Here is a 21,007-nt window from a genome sequence, read left to right as displayed (position 1 = left end):
TGGACGGAGGGCCAAATCAAATATTTTCCTTTAAGCCAAGGGCCAGACTGATTGATTGTTGAAAAAAAATGCTAATGCTAGTTACTAATGTGCTCGGCGCAGCTAGCGAACCCTAAAACAATGCTAGACAATGCTAACAGATAAAGCTAAATAAGTTGCTCATTTCAGGCTGACGACAGCCGAAAATCAAAGAAAAGCAACACTTGGGGAAAAATCTTTGCTGTGAATGTTTTCATTTTTTTAATGTCTTAAGTGAGCAAGGCATGTCAATGAGATTTGTAAAAGCTAATACAGCTAGTGACAGTGTCTGTGATGTCAGCTGCTTAAAGGTACGTGTGGTTAAAAAGCAATAATTTCAGTAAAAAAAAAACACCCATCCTTCAGTCGATCCATTATCTGCACCGCTTATCCTCAGTAGGGTCGCTGGGGTGCTGGAGCCAATCCAAGCCATCTTAGGGCAGTGGGCAGGGGACACCCTCAAGTGGTTGCCAGTCGCAGGGCACACATAGACAAACAACTCACTTGCTTATTTACACCTAGTGACGACTTCAACCAATTAACCTGACATGCAAGTTTTTAGAATATGGGAGGAAACCCACGTAAGCACGGGGAGAACATGCAAACTCCACACAGGAAAGTTTGATCTCACGACCTCAGAACTGTGCCACAGATGCGCTAACCACTATTATTCGGGCACTGTCAGTTCCCGAAAGTTTCTATTTTGAGCAAAAGTAGGCCTGATTGACATCTAAGAAGAAAAGAATATGATTCCTTGTTTATGATACAAGTGTCTTACCAATGTGTTTTTGTCATATTTCTTTTTTATTATCAAAAACTGCACTGGGTAATTTGATATTGTTTTCAAAACATATACCAAACACATATACACATACAGTAAACAAAGAATCACTTTAATTCAGGCAATTACTGAAAAGTTGAATGACACAATGCAACGTCTGCAATAATGACTGAAGCATTCATCGGAACAATTTCTGCCAGAGCTGAATGGATCCTTTAGGTCTTCACAGACACACCCTTTAGCTGAGAACAGCTCTGTAAAGAAAAAAAAACACAACACAAGTTAGGTTTTGGAACTACAGTCAGTCTATACGTTTTCCTGTATTTTATGTGGCTTTTTTATCATTTTAAATTAGGTACGCTCAATAATAATGTTTGCATGGGAAAAAATATCAGCTTTTTCTGTTTGCTAGACCGATTTCGTTTTTCAGATTTCGGCTCTAATCGGGATAATCTCGGCCACAGGCAATGTTCCCTCTAATTTTCCACGGGTCTGAGCGTTCACACAAAGTCGGTGAGCAACGATTGAAACAAAAGTGAGCAACGGCAATCCCAAGTGTGGCATCTAAATCATTATCAAACATGTCCAAAACTTGACATCAGGTTACATTTTGCTGAGATTCCGGCAATGCAAAAAAAACATTTACTTTTGAATGAATTGACTAATGTATTATTGCAAAGGTTTTACGGCCTACAAACGTCTTTTGTTTTTACAACAACTCTTTCACAAGATTTCCATTTTTTTTTTTCCTGGTATCTTTTGTCGCAATGTTGGCTACAAGATTGACTTGGCATAATTGGAAATTATTTGAATGCAACACAAACTTTTTCTTCTTTTTCCCTGTTTTTTTCTATTTTTTAAAAATTCCTTTAAAAAAATCCCATTGTGTTTATTTTTTCCTAGCTGTTCCTTTTTTCTTTTTGTTCTCTATTTTTTTTTCATTTGTTTCTTTCTTTTCTTTTTTTCTGGCTTTTTTTTCTGAATTTTTCCTTCTTTTTTCTCTTCCTTTTGTTTCTTTTTTCTCAGCTTTTCACTACTTTTTCATTTTGGTATTTTTTTCTTTTTTGTTCTATTCCCCCCCTTTCTTTAAGTCATTTTGTGCACAATTTTACATAATATTTGGTCAAAAACAACCAGAAGAACCGTTTAGGACCCGAAAGAGACGGTTCTCTTTCGTGAGCCCAGCCGAAGAAGCCGGTTCTCGAAAAACTCCACTGACTTTACTTTTCAACTTCGTTTGACATTGACTTCAAAATACCGCATTCAGAAAACAGCGTCAGGGGAACCCGTGTATTTTTACCTTCATGCACTGTTAACTTTGACTTAATTCGCTTCTTAATTAGCAATTTCGAGCCCTGATTTTTGTGCGCTGGCTAGATTTTCTTGTGCGCTGAGAATGTGCAGGCAGTGTGCGATTGCGCACGCGCGCAGCTTAGAGGGAACATTGGCGACAGGTGGCAGAAGAAAAAGTCATCGTAGATTCCTACTATTGTCATGGTAAAATAGCAAATGTTATCCTTAATCAAGCATTTATTTGGTAAAAAAAATAAACTTGTCTACACAATCTTAGTTTTACATAGTCTGTCCTGCGGTGAGTAAAAAGGTGCCGTGTTGTGTTTGAAAGGTTTATTATTGCTTAATAAGGAGAATTACCTATTATGCCATAACGTATAAATACATTTTCACAAGCATTGTTCCTGAGTGCCAAAATGTAAAAACAATTATATGTTTTTTATTTCAAAAAACTAATGTTAAGTCTTTGATGCAGCTCATCAGTAAGTACCGAGCCTCTGGTAATAATTTCAGTATGAAAAATCACCATTAGATGGCAGGAGTGGCTTTGATCAGATCGTTGTCCACAAATCGAGGATGCCCCCACTTCCTAGCATTGCCTTCTGTATCCAGCGATTTAGAGGCGGTAGGCCCCATATTGCAAGTAGGTAGTGAAGCGGTGTGTGAGAGAAGTGGATATATGGATAAGTACAGACAGAGCTTTTTTCTTTTTAAAAACGATGACAAAGTCCCTTTGACATTTTAGGTGCAGAGAGGGATGACATTTCATGCACCGGAGCAGAAACGCGATCGCCATGGTGATCAGAATCGTGTGATCACATCACCAGAAACATGAGGAGCTGAAAAGTTTATGCATTCTTAATGCATAGGTTCTGTGTTTTTGCAATAAAATGTTATTTTGCAAGCAAAGTCATCTTGTGTTTATGGAAAGCATTGTTTAGATGTTGGAGGGATCACAAATGTGAAAAAAGAAAAAGCACAGAGGTAATAGTTCTGCTTGTAGTGCATCATATTTCCAAAAAGCTGGTTTTCTCTGAAGTTTTTCTAGGAAACAAGAATTTTCAAGTAACTTGGCAATGTCCGACTGTTGCTTACTGATCATTGATAAAAGCTAGAAACACACTTTTTCTAATGAAAGACGAGGGTTGAAGCTTTTTTTTTAGATGATTTATGTCCATGTGATGTGCTTATATGGATACAGAACTACATTTTCTTTAGGACTCATAAAATCAAAGACAAATCAAAACAGCAAAAAATGTCTGGCATTTGACAGAAACGTCTGGCATCAATTGGCTTAGGTTGACGGGGATGGAACTATCAAAACATAACCATGCCTACATTCTTAAACAAACGTGTTGATTATGGATCTGTTAAGTGTGAATACCTTTCAGAATAATACACATCACTGTGTAAAAACAACAAACATACCTGTGAGATATGTGAAACACATGTCTTCCTCCTGAGGTTGCAGCACTTTTCAGGCGCTCCTCCCATCCTTTGGTGGGCTGTATCAGCCTAGAAGGGTCTCTGACTATGTGACCATCTACCTATGCCAGGTATAATACAATCAAAAATACTTCAAAATAAAGCATCTAAACATGACGGGTTTTGTTTTTAATTTTGCATCCACATTGCTCACTTTCTCCTTGAGCTTAGTCACGATCCTTTCCTGACGCTCTTCATCCTCTTTTTGCCTAAGCAGCTTCTCTTGACGCTTGGCTTGCACTCGCTCGAGATCCTGCAGTATTGAAATTATAAAATCCAAGTTAAAAAATGCAAATGAACAAGTGACTAAAACAAAGGACAGTGTGTTGCTCAAGCTCTGGGTGCATTTTACAAAAAATATGGTTAATTCACAGGTTAACATCAGATATTGAGAATTGACGTGGTATTTCGGTTTAATTAACAGATATGTTTTGAAGATAGCTACTTAATCAATGAAGAAAGGAGGATGTGATAGTATTGTGATCAAAATTAAACAAAGCGGTCTCAAACATGCAGCCTGCACAATGATAGTTTGTGGCCCCCGTCTTAAGAAAAAATGTTGTTTTTTTAAATGTGGTTCAGGTCGTCTTTTTTGTTTTTGAGTCATTTTTGGTTGTTCTTTTGTCGTTTTCCGGTCAGGTTTTTGTTTTTTTGCAATTTTCATTTTTAGGTTTGTTTTTTTGTTAATCTTTTTGACTTTTTCTTGCTGTATTATTTGTTATTGCAACATCTGTTGCAGTTTGGTCATCCTGGAAGGGGGATTACCTCATGTGCAGTCCCTTCTCATGATTTCTTCATTTTCCTCAATTTGAGTATTTTGAGTTTTTCTTTGCCCTCATGTAGGTTTTAGATCAAAGGATGGTGTAAAAATAGTTATCCCAAGAACTAAGAAGAGATTCCCAGGTTTAAGAGCGTTCTCCATTCGGGCCCCGGTGCTGTAGAATGCTCTTTCCCCTGAGATTTGACCTGCAACCTCAGTGGAACTGTTTAAATCTAGGCTTAAAACACACCTCTATTCTATAGCTTATGAATGACCGATATATCATATCATGTTGACAATATCTATGTATTATTTGTTATTGCAACATCTGTTGCAGCCTGGTCATCCTGGAAGGGGAATGACCTCATGTGCGGTCCCTTCTCAAGGTTTCTTAATTTTCCTCATGTTGAGTTTTTCCTTGCCCTCATGTAGATTTTAGATCAGGGGATAGTGTAATAATAGTCTGTGATTTGCAATTATCTGTGGTCTGTGCAGCCCTTTGAAACTCTTTGAGATTAAGGACTATACAAATAAACATGACTTGGCTTGACTTTTATTTTATTTTTTTGCATTTTGGGTCGGATTTTGTTCATTTTTAGTAATAAGTACTAAGTACTACCTACTTTTCAGTACTTTTTCATAATATTCAGTTCTGTTCCTGTACCTTTTCATACTTTTTACTAACTTTTGTACTTTTTCATACTTTTCACTACTGTTTTATTTATTTTCATTATTTTTAGTGCATTCTTCAAATTTATAAATTTCGTTTTTTTTGTGTACTATTCGCTTTTTTGGTGATTTTCCGAGCGTCTTTTTTGTTGTCTATGGGTTAATTTTCATTTTAAGGCTCATTTTCTTTAGAATTTTCCAGTCGTTCTGTGTTTTTTTGGGGGGTTGTTGTTTTTTGAAATAAGTTATATTCAGAATAGTTCATGATCACTGTTACGTTCATGTTTAAAAAGTTAGAAGGTTAAAAAGTTATTAAAATTTAAATTACCATTAATAGAGGCAAGTGAACTAAATATAAATATCTGATCTAGTCGGTAACTATGTTGTTTTTTAAGTCGTTTATATCTCCTATGTTATGATTATTTTATGTATTTATTCCTGATTGATTAATTTCCATTTTCTTCTTATTTTGTGTTAAATAATAAAGCTATTCAAGACCACTGGAATGTTTTTTATCAGAACCTTTCTTGTGAAAAACCTGATGCAGCCCTGCCTCACGCAGACTCTATTTCTAACGGCTCCCAGGTAAATTGAGTTTGAGGCACCTGATTTGACATCTGTTACTTTTATTTTATATTGTTATTCATTTACAATGACTTATCTTCCTTATGTCAGCATTGTGTATGTTACTTACCCTTTTAAACAAGCTTTTGATGCCTTTTGTTGGCTGCTTCCTTTTCCTGGACCGCTTTCCATCCCCTTCTTCTTCCCTCCTCCCTTCCAGTTCCTTCTCTGGGCTCGGCTTAGCCTCCCGCTGATTAGAACGCTTCTGCGGTTCAAGTTTAACGTTATGTAGGTTGAAGCTCAGCCTTGGAGTGAATATTCCATTCTACACCTTCAGAGTTCTTTTTTTGTTGCTCTCTCCTGCTCTTTTCTGTTCCACCACCTGCTCTGCCTTCTTTCGCTTGGTTTCCTTCCATGCTTCCAGTCGTTGAGCCAACAGCTTCTTCTCCTCATCTCTTAAAAGTAAAATAATAGAAAGTAAAGCACAGCAATTGATCATGAGTATTTAGTGTCTCGTTTATAGTTGCATTTCCTTACCTGTTTTGCTGACACTTTGGGTGTTTCTTCCTTTTTGGGATCTCCAACACTTCTGCTTGTTTTTGCAAGTGCATTTGGCGTTCCAGTTGCTTTCTGCTCTTCCACCTTTGGATGGCCTTTACATAAAAGATGCCCCACTTTGCTTTATTAAGTAAAATTCCAACATCTGTACAGCACACACACACGTACATGCAAGTAACAACAACAACATGTATACAGTTGAGATGTTGCTGATCTCCAGGCAAGAGTATCATTGTGCAAAAATTTGGAGTAACTATGTACAAATTTTCTGTTTATTTCTGTTTATTTATTTTAGGTTATACCTAGCAGTCAGGAATTTGAAAATGTGTTTCTCTCTGCTGCCATCTCCTGGCTTAAATTCATGATCTCAACCTCAGTCAGATCATTCTTTAGTACTTGCATATTTTAGACAAGCTTGAATAAACTCTTATTTTTTCCATCTTTTTGGGGGGTCGGGTTTGTGTTTGGACTATATTTGAAACAGGCCTTTTCTGACTCGTATTATTTTTAAGCTACGCTAACAAAAACCTGCAATGACAAGCATAAAGCCACTCTCCAACCTCCCCCCTTTCTCCTACCGAACGTGTTGTGAATAAAAGAACAGAGCTGGTAAAAATAAGCAGATAAAATCAGATAGGTGCAGTGGAAAAGCAAATTACAAGGGATCTTTGAACTCAGTTGAGCCTTGTTAACACATACTTAAAGGCCCTGTGTTTGATTGCTAGATGGCACAGTATTGTCTAAAGCGAACAAAAACCAGTGCCACAGATGCCAGGCAAACATGGTGGCGACTTCTAGGTAGGGATTCCACGATGTAAAAGAAAGACAAATTTCTTGACATGTACATATTTCTTTTGATAAAAATTAACATGGATATGATAGTTCATGTATTTTTGCCTAATTTTCAAATCGATGTTTTTTTAACCAAATAAAAGTTTTTTGTACCTCTAGGAGGCACAAAATACACATTGTCCTTATGATGGAGAAACTATTCTACTTTCAACTTTTAAGAACACCAAAAATAGCTCATCCCACCATTGAAATAAATGAGTTTTTTATTGTGTCTTGACACAATTACAACATTTTTAATAGTTTTATTAACACAGAGTACATTCAATAAGACCATCTTGCATTTATCCTGTTTTTGTCCACATTGCCTTGAAAAGAGATAGTTATGAAATTAATATTTCAAAAGTTTGAGCTACATTTTAATAATAATGGTAGTTATTAGACAAATTAGTGTACATGTTATATCAAAATACAAATTGTCTCATTCTAATGATAACATCAGCAATTGTATGTGTTCATTGTATTTTCATGCATTAATCAAATGCATGAAAATACAATGATTTAAATTGAATTTCAAACCCAGGGGTAAGCAAAAGGCAGCTCTGGAGCCACATGCGGCTCTTTGGGCTCCCTATTGGCTCCCTGGGGCTTTGTCAAAAATGTCTGATAATGGAAAATTATGTGGTTTCTGTATAAGGAAAAGCATAACACAAACATTCTTAACATTTTTCATTGAAAATTAAAAAATATACAGTATAAATATACAGTGTGTGTTCCCTTCCTTATTAGGCTTATACAAGGCTTCTACTTATTTTTTGCGCCTCTAAACATATGTTGTTGTTTTTTGGTCCAATATGGCTCTTTCACTATTTTGGGTTGACAACCCCTGCTCTAACTAAAACGACAGACCAAATTTTATGGTTTCTTTTGTATTGTGTTGTAAAAAAACGATGTATATGAGGGTTGGTTTAAAAAGCAAAATAAATTGTTTTTGTAAAGAGAAAATGTTGATGTTGACCTTTTTAAAGCAAATATCTTGTATAATAGATTCTACAGGCTGCTTAAATGTAGTGAAAAGGCCTCGAATATCCCCTGGGCCAAAGTTTGGACTCACTTATCCATTTGTCTTTATAAATCTTCTGTAGTAATTCAATAAAATATTTTTATTTATCAGTACAGGTTAGTAATTTAAAAAAACAACGCTAAATTCTGCAACCAGCAAACATTCAGTGATTACCTGTCGCCGCTTATCCTGCAGGTGGATCAGCTCATGGTACCAGCGCTCATGTTCCTCAATCTCCTCCAGACTTTTATTGGGTAAATAGCGTTTGGCTTCTTTGCTAAAGTCGCCCCGCCCGGCACGATTCGTCCACACCTGTCAATCAAGCAGACGATTCATTCAACATGCATTCAGGTTACCAAAATATTTATAAAAGGACGTTGGGTACTTTGAGGAAAGCCTGGTGATCAAACTCCTCCCAACCACCGTAGACTCCCCCAGTCCTTTGGAGGAAGGATTCCAAAGCTCGGACTTCGGGGGGAAGATCGTGGTCCAAGTCTATGCTCTGATCATAAACAGCAAGAACAAATTGAACAAAAGTAGACAACAATGACCAAGAAGACAAAGAAGAAGAGCAGATGCAAACTTGGGCAGCTGACGATGTAGACGCTTTTAAGACCGGCTTGCTGGGCTGACTCCAGTTTTCCACCTTTTTCTCGTAGGCCATCATCTCCTGTGCGTATGTCCTCTCCTCCTTCAACAGTTCTGCCAAGCTGCAACAGGTTATTGTATACAATTATTATGTTCAGTAATTGCATTGGGAAAAAATGGAAGTTTATGATGTCGCTTGACATCCATTTTCTGGGTATCATGTTAGTTAGAGTAGATACATTGTTTATTCACAGCACAAATGTTGATGATAGCTTTTGAAGGAGTTGAAGTTGTGTGTTCAAGGATGTACTTGGTCGTATTGCTGTATTTTTTCTCACATAATGGTATGACAAATCAGATGATGGAAAATTCGGGGGAATTTATTCTTTTAAATTTATGTAATTCTGTGAAGGATTATGTTTAAGCGATCAGTGTGAAAAGATAATTTTCCATTTATTAATATTTTTAATCAAATGTTTTATGATGATTTCCTTTTATTTTGTATGATGATGAGCTGTGATTCTTATTGCATAAAATGCATTGTTATAGAATTTCTGCTAAATGATTCAATTCAATTCAAAGTGTTTATTGTCATATGCACAGTAAAGAATCACGTTTCCCTGCACAGTGAAATTCTTACTTTGCTGTCCACACAGTTGCCAGCATAAAAATAGAAAAGTGAAAAGTGTTTAGAATGGGAAGTGGACGGGACCAAGAGAAGCTCCAGTTCTTTCCCAGTCAGCCCTTTTTTCCACTTTTTGTCAATTGTTTATCAAGATTATTGATTTTGAATTCATTGTAACCTTATATTTGATGAACTGTTGAAAAAAGAAAAGTCAAATGTCAAGTAAAATGTGTGTAACAATACTGAAAGGGTTTTTTTTTTACCACGAGAGCTGCACTTCTTTGAAATTGTTCATTGAACATTCCACAGTAGACATTATCTCCTTCAGCTTTTCAATCACTGCAAAAATGAAAAATAAATATTTTAATATTCAAAAGCAACCCCTAAAACCCCTCATCAAAATTAACCATATACTTTATTTTGTTTGGTAAACATTATAAGGACAATGTTGAAGTGTATAATGTGGTAATGTTTAAATCTACACTGAAAACACACTTCTATTGCATAGTTTATGAATGACCTATATTTCATGTTGACAATATCTGTGCATTATTTGTTATTGCAACATCCGTTATTGCAACATCCTATTCATCCTGGAAGGGGGATTACCTCATGTGCAGTCCCTTCTCAAGGTTTCTTCATTTTCCTCAAGTTGAGCTTTTTGAGTTTTTCCTTACCCTCATGTAGATTTTAGATCAGGGGATGGTGTAATAATAGTCTGTGGTTTGCAATAATCAGTGGTCTATGCAGCCCTTTGAGAGTCTTTGTGATTAAGGGGTATACAAATAAACATGACTTGACTATTACAATTGTAATTTCAATTGATTCATTGGTTAAATTACATAAATTATGCAATCCTGCATTGAAGGCATTGTTAATGTCAATACAGCGTGCAATGAATATCTACTTTTTCATTGTACAATTGTAACAAGCACTTACAACTTAGGCCAATCTCCAATCGCTACCTTGTAGATAGTTTTGCCTATTATTCTGATATTGCTTTTATTTTTATATTTAAAGTCTTTGTTAAGTGTTGATCCGTCGTTTTGTAAAAAATGTTCACTACTTTGCTATCAATGACAGCAAAGATGATATTAATGTTAACTTCTACTACACAAATTAATAAGTGCAATGGATATGATTGTGGTACTTGGGAGACTAAAGAGTTACTAAAATATATATTAAAAATGGATTGTGCTTAACTTCGAAGTTTGCATCTCATGTTAACAGCATGTTAAATGGTGTGACATACTTTCTGCACTTGGTTGGATGTCTATTAGATGTTGCTGAAATTGTTTGACGCCATTGTTTATGTTGGCAAGTTGCTTCTGCAGTTGTGTCTCTAAAGCAGGAAAATAAAAAAAAAGATTTTATAAAAAGAAAACAATATAATCCAAAGAAGCAGAATGAATAGATTTATGATAAAGTTCCTAAGGGCATATTGAAGTGTTGTTGTACAAAGAGTGACCCACTTTCTTCAGTTCGTTTTTCAGACAGTGTTTTCTCACACTCGTCCAGCTCGCTTGCAACATCCATCCACCCATTTCTCTTGCACAGGATACTCAGGGATTTGTCTTTTTCCATTTTCTCAATGCTGTAAATGAAAGGACATTAAAAAAAACTTCCCAACACCTTAACAGGATCATTACAAACTTTCTAGATAAGTATTCTGAAAACAATTAATTCAAAATTAAATTACAATGGTGTGCTTTATTTAATAAAAATATATAGTTTACAGGCATGGACATTGAGGTACGGTTTTGTTATCGCACCCTTGAACTTACATCCTTCTTGTGCCTTCAGCTTCTTTGAGAAACTGAGAAGCTCTCATTCTGGACTCTCTTCGGTCAAGACTTCCTTGGTCAAGACTGCCCCGGTCAGCAGGGGAGGATGAAGTGCCGGATACCTCCTGCTTCATAAAATTATGTTTCAAGTGAATCTCAATAAATTACAGAATGAAGACTCATATTATTTTTTATTGCATTTTTTAATGGTTGATGAGAACACTTTACAGCTGTAGAATCTCTATAAATTAAAATATAGCCTAACTTTATTAAATATATGAATTAAGAATAAACCCATCGCAAGTATAAAATTTATGTGCCAATTATTTAAAGTTCAAAATCAGAAATGCTTGTGCAGTTATGTGGCTGTGATATAGCAGCTGTCAATACTGTATTTCATGACGTCACAAAAGCCACTTCAAAATAAAAACTAACGACAACATTTAAAACATATATATTCCACTAAGATACATCCACAATTGAATGAAAAATATTAGACGTTTACATACTCCAACAGTTGTCATATGATAAGTTTTTTTAACGTTTCAGTATTCACGTTAACCAGCTAGAATCGACACTGTTCCATGGACACACCGTTTTTAAATGGCAAACTTGAGAATGTTCAAAACTAATACCGTCTCCAAGTTTTTGAACACACATACACGCAAATCACAACAAAAACTAAAATTATTCATCTAACAAATGTGTTCACCGTTATAGTTCCTGAAGAGCGTGGCCTGGTTGCTATGGCTGCCATGTTGGATTTGGACAGAGATGTACTGTACTGTAAACGGAAGCACCTAAAATCCAACAGGGGGCGCCAAATGCACTGTAGACGGTCTCAAACTCTCTGGTCCGGACTCTGGGTAAAGTTTGGCGGCATTTAGCCTCCAAAAAAGCTCTAAAAGATAAGTATTATGTAATCAATCAATCAATCATCCATCCATCCATTATCTGTACTGCTTATCCTCAGTAGGGTCGCGGGGGTGCTGGAGCCCATCCCAGCCGTCTTCGGGCAGTGGGCAGGGAACACCCTGAACTGGTTGCCAGCCAGTTGGAGGGCACACAGGGACAGACAATTCGCTCGCTCATTCACACCTAGGGACCATTTTGACCGGCTAATTAACGTGACATGCATTTTTTTGGAATGTGGGAGGAAACCGGAATGCCCGGGGGAAACTCACGCAAGCACGGGGAGAACATGCAAACTCCGCACAGGAAGGTTGGTAGCTGGATTTGAAACCATGACCTCAGAACTGTGCTGCACACGCGCTAACGCTGTGCTGCCCATTAATCAATCAATCAATAAACAAAACGATACAGAATATAACAACACTTAAACCATATCTGTCTATCTATCTATCTATCCTGGTCATATCCCTCGAGAGGGGTAACCGACAGCAAGACAAACACATACAAAAACAAGGAAAAATAAAACAGTGAAAAAGTAGCAAAGACAGACAGACAGACAGACAGACAAACAGACAGACAGACAGACAGACAGATAGATAGATAGATAGATAGATAAAAAAATATGCCCTATTATGGCAATCTACACATCAAATGACATGCACCTCAAATATTAATAGACAAAAGTCCATTATTGAGTGCACATACCGTATGGGGGATGTGGTGTCTCCCATGAGAGCTACAAATGGTGTCGGCTCCTCCTCGATGAGGACTCTTCCACTTCCTTTCCTTGTCCTTGCTTAACACATACTGCTATGTGGCACCCTGCTGGAGTGTGAAAAGCCCAAATGTATGCCATTACTATTTATAGACATTACCTGGCTGAATTTCCAACAGGTGGTCTTCAAAGAGAGCAGACTTCTTCTCTGAGAAGCACCCCCCCACACACACACTTGAACTGCACTTGACAGGTAAAGGTACTTAGATCAGAAAAATACATTGTGAGGTTCTTAAGAAGATCGGCTCTAGAAATCGGCTTGTGGTTCCTTTCAGACAAAGAATAAAAATCATTTTATTCACTAAACGTGCCTGCTTTGCATGTCTTTAAATCAATAGATTTGAAGATGTTGTTTACCCTCACGACTTTGTTAGAGGTATTTCCTTAAAATGCTACTTTAAGAATTCGTATTTTTGTCATTGAGAGCATTGTAGTGAACAAATTTAGACATTGCTCTCAGGGATAAACATATAATGGAGACTTAAAAGAGAAAAACAAGATTAAAAGAATCTAAGGATACATAGGAAAAAACATTTGCAAGGGAGTGCTTGGACACTGGCCTAATTGGGTATATAAAATTGAAAATATATTAAAAGGGTATCTTTTTTCAGTATTAAAATTATTTCTCATTCACCTTCAAATATTTTGGATTTTATTTGTTTTATTTGCTGAATTTTCACATTATACTATTAATCTTATTGATACAATTAGTTGGCAACTTATTACTGTGCCAAGTGAGGCACGCAATTATCTTGCCTCATGGCAGAAGGTGATAGTGAAATAAAAGATTTGGATTTGCTGTACACCTCAGTACCAAGGGATGGGTACCACCAGGCTGTACTTGCCGAAGACACACCACAGGAAATCGTGCCCCGACTACCCTAGTGGTTAAGGGATCCAAACAAACAAACAAAAAATTAGCGAGCTAACAGGAAGTCAAGCAATCCAGGAATTTATTTTCTAATGTTTCATATAATTTTTATCCTAATGGAGGATTAACTATATACTAATGCTTTTATTCAAAAGAAAAAGCACAATGACCTTCCATCTTTTTCATCATCTGATTGTCGGTGCAAGAAAGCAATCTATAAACAATAACATAGACATTTTCTTCATTGTCTTACCTTAACTCATAAATTAAGACTGTCGTTTTGAATAAAAGCATTGAAAGATAGATAATCTTCCATTATAAAAATTAATCTTTTTTTCCAATGATGCACCCGAATTAGTGCTTTGTTGCTTTTCCAATCAAATAACGAAGAGATAGGTTCCTTTATCTAATATCTATCTGACTGTGCCTCACCATTCACAAACATCACCGCACGTCACTGTTTCCATCTGTTCTTTTCAAATTATAATCATGTAGCATATTGCCTAATTCCGATACCTTCCTTGTGTGAAAAAAAATGTATTCATCGTTTAGTTTGTATTTATTTACCATGCACAAGTGCTAGCACGGGCGGCACATCCGCTGAGTGTTTTGCGCGCCTGTGGCACAGTTCTGAGATCATGGGTTAAATTCCAGCTACCAGCCATTCTGTGCGGAGTTTGCTTGGGATTGACGGGTGGCGACAAGTGAAAATACTGATACTAGATCCTAAATCACTGGGGAATAACTATTCTGTTCCAAAAATTTAACTATTACAACATACAATGCATCACTGATTATTGATACTTTAAAAAGGCTGGTTTTGGCACTGATACGGATACCTGGTATTTGTAGTCACCTATGAATATAACTGCACTCCCTTGAGAAAAAAACGTTACCAAAGAATACATAGAAACCTCATATACTGTACTAATGTTAGCCCAGGGGGATGACAGATGTTGAGTATTCCTATCATTTGCACAGTTTGCATAAAAGGTGTGTGAAAGGAGAACAATGTTTATCAAGAGCAGAAGTGTCATGATGGACATAAGCAGCGGGTTGGAACATCCAATCTAGTCCCTTCTGGACACTAGATATGTGCATGTGCGCTCTGTTACTATTTGGCAACATGTTTTCAATACTTAGCAACCTCACTTCCCCCAGGAAAGGATTTCAAACATTGCAGCAAGTATTACACTTTTAATAAGGATTAGAAGGTCAACACTCCCATATGAATCTCCTAGCGTGCTTTTTTTTTAATCAGAGGTGTAGATTATATTATTATTATTAGATGAGCCGGAGCATTGAGTGTGGCACAGTAAATAGCATTTTCACACTGCAGCACATTTTGTTATTCACCAACCCGTTCATTCTTTCTGTAAAATTTAATTTATCCGTCGATTTGTCTGTCCTTACAATTACTATTTGCAAAGCAACATATTCTACATAAAATGTCTATTTTTTTCAATTCTAAACAGCAGTAACGTGCTGTGATATTTATGTCTGGTGAGGCACAATTACAAATAAATGACCTTCCATCTTTTTCATTATATGATTGGCAGAGCAAGAAAGCAACGTATAAACCATAGCATAGACATTTTCTTCATTGTCTTACCTTAACTCATAAATTAAGACTGTGTCATTTTGAATAAAAGCATCAAAAGATAGATAATCTTCCATTATAAAAAATGTCCATGCAACGAGAGAAAAATGGTGGGAGGTGTGAACCAAATCAAATCCCTGTTCTCATTATTGCCCTCTGTGATGATGGTAAATCGTCTGCATTTATATAGTGCTATTCAAGTTACTGAAGACCTCCCAATGTGCTTTACACTTACCCATTGACACACACACACACCGATAGTGGTGACAGCCATGTAAGGCACCTATCGGGGGCATTAGGGGTTCATTGTCTTATCCAAGGACACTTCGACATTTAACGCGGAGGAGCTGAGAATTGAACCTGCGACCTCCCGGACACGTGCTCTACCTCCTGAGCGACTGTTGCCCCACAATGATGAGGCAAGAGAGTGGCGTCCGTCACTCTGTATCTGGATATGCTCAGCACTAATACTTTACATACTGCTTCTTTAAAGTAAAAACGTCAATATATATGTAATCCTGCATAGTTAAAAAAAGGTCCATAGAACAAGATTTAAAAACACGAATGGCTTGAATTGCTGTTAGCTTGCTAATACAATGACTATCTTATTTGGGGCTAAAATGTGCGCCAATTACGAATATTATCGCCCTCCGCCATGAGGCAAGATAATTGTGTGCCTCACTTTGCATCTGCAGACATACAGCACTGCAAACTTTACAGAGGGGACATGAGAGTGAGTGCACCGTTGCATGCATTAACATGGATATGATAGTTCATGTATTTTTGCCTAATTTTCAAATCGATGTTTTTTTAACCAAATAAAAGTTTTTTGTACCTCTAGGAGGCACAAAATACACATTGTCCTTATGATGGAGAAACTATTCTACTTTCAACTTTTAAGAACACCAAAAAGAGCTCATCCCACCATTGAAATAAATGAGTTTTTTATTGTGTCTTGACACAATTACAACATTTTTAATAGTTTTATTAACACAGAGTACATTCAATAAGACCATCTTGCATTTATCCTGTTTTTGTCCACATTGCCTTGAAAAGAGATAGTTATGAAATTAATATTTCAAAAGTTTGAGCTACATTTTAATAATAATGGTAGTTATTAGACAAATTAGTGTACATTTTATATCAAAATACAAATTGTCTCATTCTAATGATAACATCAGCAATTGTATGTGTTCATTGTATTTTCATGCATTAATCAAATGCATGAAAATACAATGATTTAAATTGAATTTCAAACCCAGGGGTAAGCAAAAGGCAGCTCTGGAGCCACATGCGGCTCTTTGGGCTCCCTATTGGCTCCCTGGGGCTTTGTCAAAAATGTCTGATAATGGAAAATTATGTGGTTTCTGTATAAGGAAAAGCATAACACAAACATTCTTAACATTTTTCATTGAAAATTAAAAAATATACAGTATAAATATACAGTGTGTGTTCCCTTCCTTATTAGGCTTATACAAGGCTTCTACTTATTTTTTGCGCCTCTAAACATATGTTGTTGTTTTTTGGTCCAATATGGCTCTTTCACTATTTTGGGTTGACAACCCCTGCTCTAACTAAAACGACAGACCAAATTTTATGGTTTCTTTTGTATTGTGTTGTAAAAAAACGATGTATATGAGGGTTGGTTTAAAAAGCAAAATAAATTGTTTTTGTAAAGAGAAAATGTTGATGTTGACCTTTTTAAAGCAAATATCTTGTATAATAGATTCTACAGGCTGCTTAAATGTGGTGAAAAGGCCTCGAATATCCCCTGGGCCAAAGTTTGGACTCACTTATCCATTTGTCTTTATAAATCTTCTGTAGTAATTCAATAAAATATTTTTATTTATCAGTACAGGTTAGTAATTTAAAAAAACAACGCTAAATTCTGCAACCAGCAAACATTCAGTGATTACCTGTCGCCGCTTATCCTGCAGGTGGATCAGCTCATGGTACCAGCGCTCATGTTCCTCAATCTCCTCCAGACTTTTATTGGGTAAATAGCGTTTGGCTTCTTTGCTAAAGTCGCCCCGCCCGGCACGATTCGTCCACACCTGTCAATCAAGCAGACGATTCATTCAACATGCATTCAGGTTACTAAAATATTTATAAAAGGACGTTGGGTACTTTGAGGAAAGCCTGGTGATCAAACTCCTCCCAACCACCGTAGACTCCCCCAGTCCTTTGGAGGAAGGATTCCAAAGCTCGGACTTCGGGGGGAAGATCGTGGTCCAAGTCTATGCTCTGATCATAAACAGCAAGAACAAATTGAACAAAAGTAGACAACAATGACCAAGAAGACAAAGAAGAAGAGCAGATGCAAACTTGGGCAGCTGACGATGTAGACGCTTTTAAGACCGGCTTGCTGGGCTGACTCCAGTTTTCCACCTTTTTCTCGTAGGCCATCATCTCCTGTGCGTATGTCCTCTCCTCCTTCAACAGTTCTGCCAAGCTGCAACAGGTTATTGTATACAATTATTATGTTCAGTAATTGCATTGGGAAAAAATGGAAGTTTATGATGTCGCTTGACATCCATTTTCTGGGTATCATGTTAGTCAGAGTAGATACATTGTTTATTCACAGCACAAATGTTGATGATAGCTTTTGAAGGAGTTGAAGTTGTGTGTTCAAGGATGTACTTGGTCGTATTGCTGTATTTTTTCTCACATAATGGTATGACAAATCAGATGATGGAAAATTCGGGGGAATTTATTCTTTTAAATTTATGTAATTCTGTGAAGGATTATGTTTAAGCGATCAGTGTGAAAAGATAATTTTCCATTTATTAATATTTTTAATCAAATGTTTTATGATGATTTCCTTTTATTTTGTATGATGATGAGCTGTGATTCTTATTGCATAAAATGCATTGTTATAGAATTTCTGCTAAATGATTCAATTCAATTCAAAGTGTTTATTGTCATATGCACAGTAAAGAATCACGTTTCCCTGCACAGTGAAATTCTTACTTTGCTGTCCACACAGTTGCCAGCATAAAAATAGAAAAGTGAAAAGTGTTTAGAATGGGAAGTGGACGGGACCAAGAGAAGCTCCAGTTCTTTCCCAGTCAGCCCTTTTTTCCACTTTTTGTCAATTGTTTATCAAGATTATTGATTTTGAATTCATTGTAACCTTATATTTGATGAACTGTTGAAAAAAGAAAAGTCAAATGTCAAGTAAAATGTGTGTAACAATACTGAAAGGGTTTTTTTTTTACCACGAGAGCTGCACTTCTTTGAAATTGTTCATTGAACATTCCACAGTAGACATTATCTCCTTCAGCTTTTCAATCACTGCAAAAATGAAAGATAAATATTTTAATATTCAAAAGCAACCCCTAAAACCCCTCATCAAAATTAACCATATACTTTATTTTGTTTGGTAAACATTATAAGGACAATGTTGAAGTGTATAATGTGGTAATGTTTAAATCTACACTGAAAACACACTTCTATTGCATAGTTTATGAATGACCTATATTTCATGTTGACAATATCTGTGCATTATTTGTTATTGCAACATCCGTTATTGCAACATCCTATTCATCCTGGAAGGGGGATTACCTCATGTGCAGTCCCTTCTCAAGGTTTCTTCATTTTCCTCAAGTTGAGCTTTTTGAGTTTTTCCTTACCCTCATGTAGATTTTAGATCAGGGGATGGTGTAATAATAGTCTGTGGTTTGCAATAATCAGTGGTCTATGTAGCCCTTTGAGAGTCTTTGTGATTAAGGGGTATACAAATAAACATGACTTGACTATTTCAATTGTAATTTCAATTGATTCATTGGTTAAATTACATAAATTATGCAATCCTGCATTGAAGGCATTGTTAATGTCAATACAGCGTGCAATGAATATCTACTTTTTCATTGTACAATTGTAACAAGCACTTACAACTTAGGCCAATCTCCAATCGCTGCCTTGTAGATAGTTTTGCCTATTATTCTGATATTGCTTTTATTTTTATATTTAAAGTCTTTGTTAAGTGTTGATCCGTCGTTTTGTAAAAAATGTTCACTACTTTGCTATCAATGACAGCAAAGATGATATTAATGTTAACTTCTACTACACAAATTAATAAGTGCAATGGATATGATTGTGGTACTTGGGAGACTAAAGAGTTACTAAAATATATATTAAAAATGGATTGTGTTTAACTTCGAAGTTTGCATCTCATGTTAACAGCATGTTAAATGGTGTGACATACTTTCTGCACTTGGTTGGATGTCTATTAGATGTTGCTGAAATTGTTTGACGCCATTGTTTATGTTGGCAAGTTGCTTCTGCAGTTGTGTCTCTAAAGCAGGAAAATAAAAGAAAGATTTTATAAAAAGAAAACAATATAATCCAAAGAAGCAGAATGAATAGATTTATGATAAAGTTCCTAAGGGCATATTGAAGTGTTGTTGTACAAAGAGTGACCCACTTTCTTCAGTTCGTTTTTCAGACAGTGTTTTCTCACACTCGTCCAGCTCGCTTGCAACATCCATCCACCCATTTCTCTTGCACAGGATACTCAGGGATTTGTCTTTTTCCATTTTCTCAATGCTGTAAATGAAAGGACATTAAAAAAAACTTCCCAACACCTTAACAGGATCATTACAAACTTTCTAGATAAGTATTCTGAAAACAATTAATTCAAAATTAAATTACAATGGTGTGCTTTATTTAATAAAAATATATAGTTTACAGGCATGGACATTGAGGTACGGTTTTGTTATCGCACCCTTGAACTTACATCCTTCTTGTGCCTTCAGCTTCTTTGAGAAACTGAGAAGCTCTCATTCTGGACTCTCTCCGGTCAAGACTTCCTTGGTCAAGACTGCCCCGGTCAGCAGGGGAGGATGAAGTGCCGGATACCTCCTGCTTCATAAAATTATGTTTCAAGTGAATCTCAATAAATTACAGAATGAAGACTCATATTATTTTTTATTGCATTTTTTAATGGTTGATGAGAACACTTTACAGCTATAGAATCTCTATAAATTAAAATATAGCCTAACTTTATTAAATATATAAATTAAGAATAAACCCATCGCAAGTATAAAATTTATGTGCCAATTATTTAAAGTTCAAAATCAGAAATGCTTGTGCAGTTATGTGGCTGTGATATAGCAGCTGTCAATACTGTATTTCATGACGTCACAAAAGCCACTTCAAAATAAAAACTAACGACAACATTTAAAACATATATATTCCACTAAGATACATCCACAATTGAATGAAAAATATTAGACGTTTACATACTCCAACAGTTGTCATATGATAAGTTTTTTTAACGTTTCAGTATTCACGTTAACCAGCTAGAATCGACACTGTTCCATGGACACACCGTTTTTAAATGGCAAACTTGAGAATGTTCAAAACTAATACCGTCTCCAAGTTTTTGAACACACATACACGCAAATCACAACAAAAACTAAAATTATTCATCTAACAAATGTGTTCACCGTTATAGTTCCTGAAGAGCGTGGCCTGGTTGCTATGGCTGCCATGTTGGATTTGGACAGAGATGTACTGTACTGTAAACGGAAGCACCTAAAATCCAACAGGGGGCGCCAAATGCACTGTAGACGGTCTCAAACTCTCTGGTCCGGACTCTGGGTAAAGTTTGGCGGCATTTAGCCTCCAAAAAAGCTCTAAAAGATAAGTATTATGTAATCAATCAATCAATCATCCATCCATCCATTATCTGTACTGCTTATCCTCAGTAGGGTCGCGGGGGTGCTGGAGCCCATCCCAGCCGTCTTCGGGCAGTGGGCAGGGAACACCCTGAACTGGTTGCCAGCCAGTTGGAGGGCACACAGGGACAGACAATTCGCTCGCTCATTCACACCTAGGGACCATTTTGACCGGCTAATTAACATGACAT

General features: G+C 36.4%; 1 protein-coding gene across 1 annotated transcript; it reads right to left on the bottom strand.

The window, feature by feature from the left end:
• Window positions 1-890: 890 nt before the first annotated feature.
• ccdc112 (coiled-coil domain containing 112) lies at window positions 891-20,653 on the bottom strand. Its single transcript, XM_088334984.1, has 22 exons — window positions 20,586-20,653; window positions 19,874-19,998; window positions 19,562-19,683; window positions 19,343-19,432; window positions 18,354-18,429; window positions 17,461-17,587; window positions 17,263-17,379; window positions 17,052-17,189; window positions 12,595-12,699; window positions 10,978-11,105; window positions 10,666-10,787; window positions 10,446-10,535; window positions 9,457-9,532; window positions 8,564-8,690; window positions 8,366-8,482; window positions 8,155-8,292; window positions 6,108-6,223; window positions 5,902-6,025; window positions 5,701-5,835; window positions 3,732-3,830; window positions 3,521-3,639; window positions 891-1,053 (listed from the first exon to the last, which is right to left on the bottom strand). The coding sequence occupies exons 1-22, from the start codon at window positions 20,628-20,630 to the stop codon at window positions 1,038-1,040; spliced, it is 2,352 nt and encodes a 783-aa protein (XP_088191110.1). The 5' UTR covers window positions 20,631-20,653; the 3' UTR covers window positions 891-1,037.
• Window positions 20,654-21,007: the final 354 nt, after the last annotated feature.

Source organism: Urocampus carinirostris, chromosome 5 (assembly GCF_059441175.1).
Source record: "Urocampus carinirostris isolate Australia breed hairy pipefish chromosome 5, RoL_Ucar_1.0, whole genome shotgun sequence".
NCBI classification, from domain to species: Eukaryota; Metazoa; Chordata; class Actinopteri; order Syngnathiformes; family Syngnathidae; genus Urocampus; species Urocampus carinirostris.
This window is presented reverse-complemented; position numbering and strand designations above follow the sequence as displayed.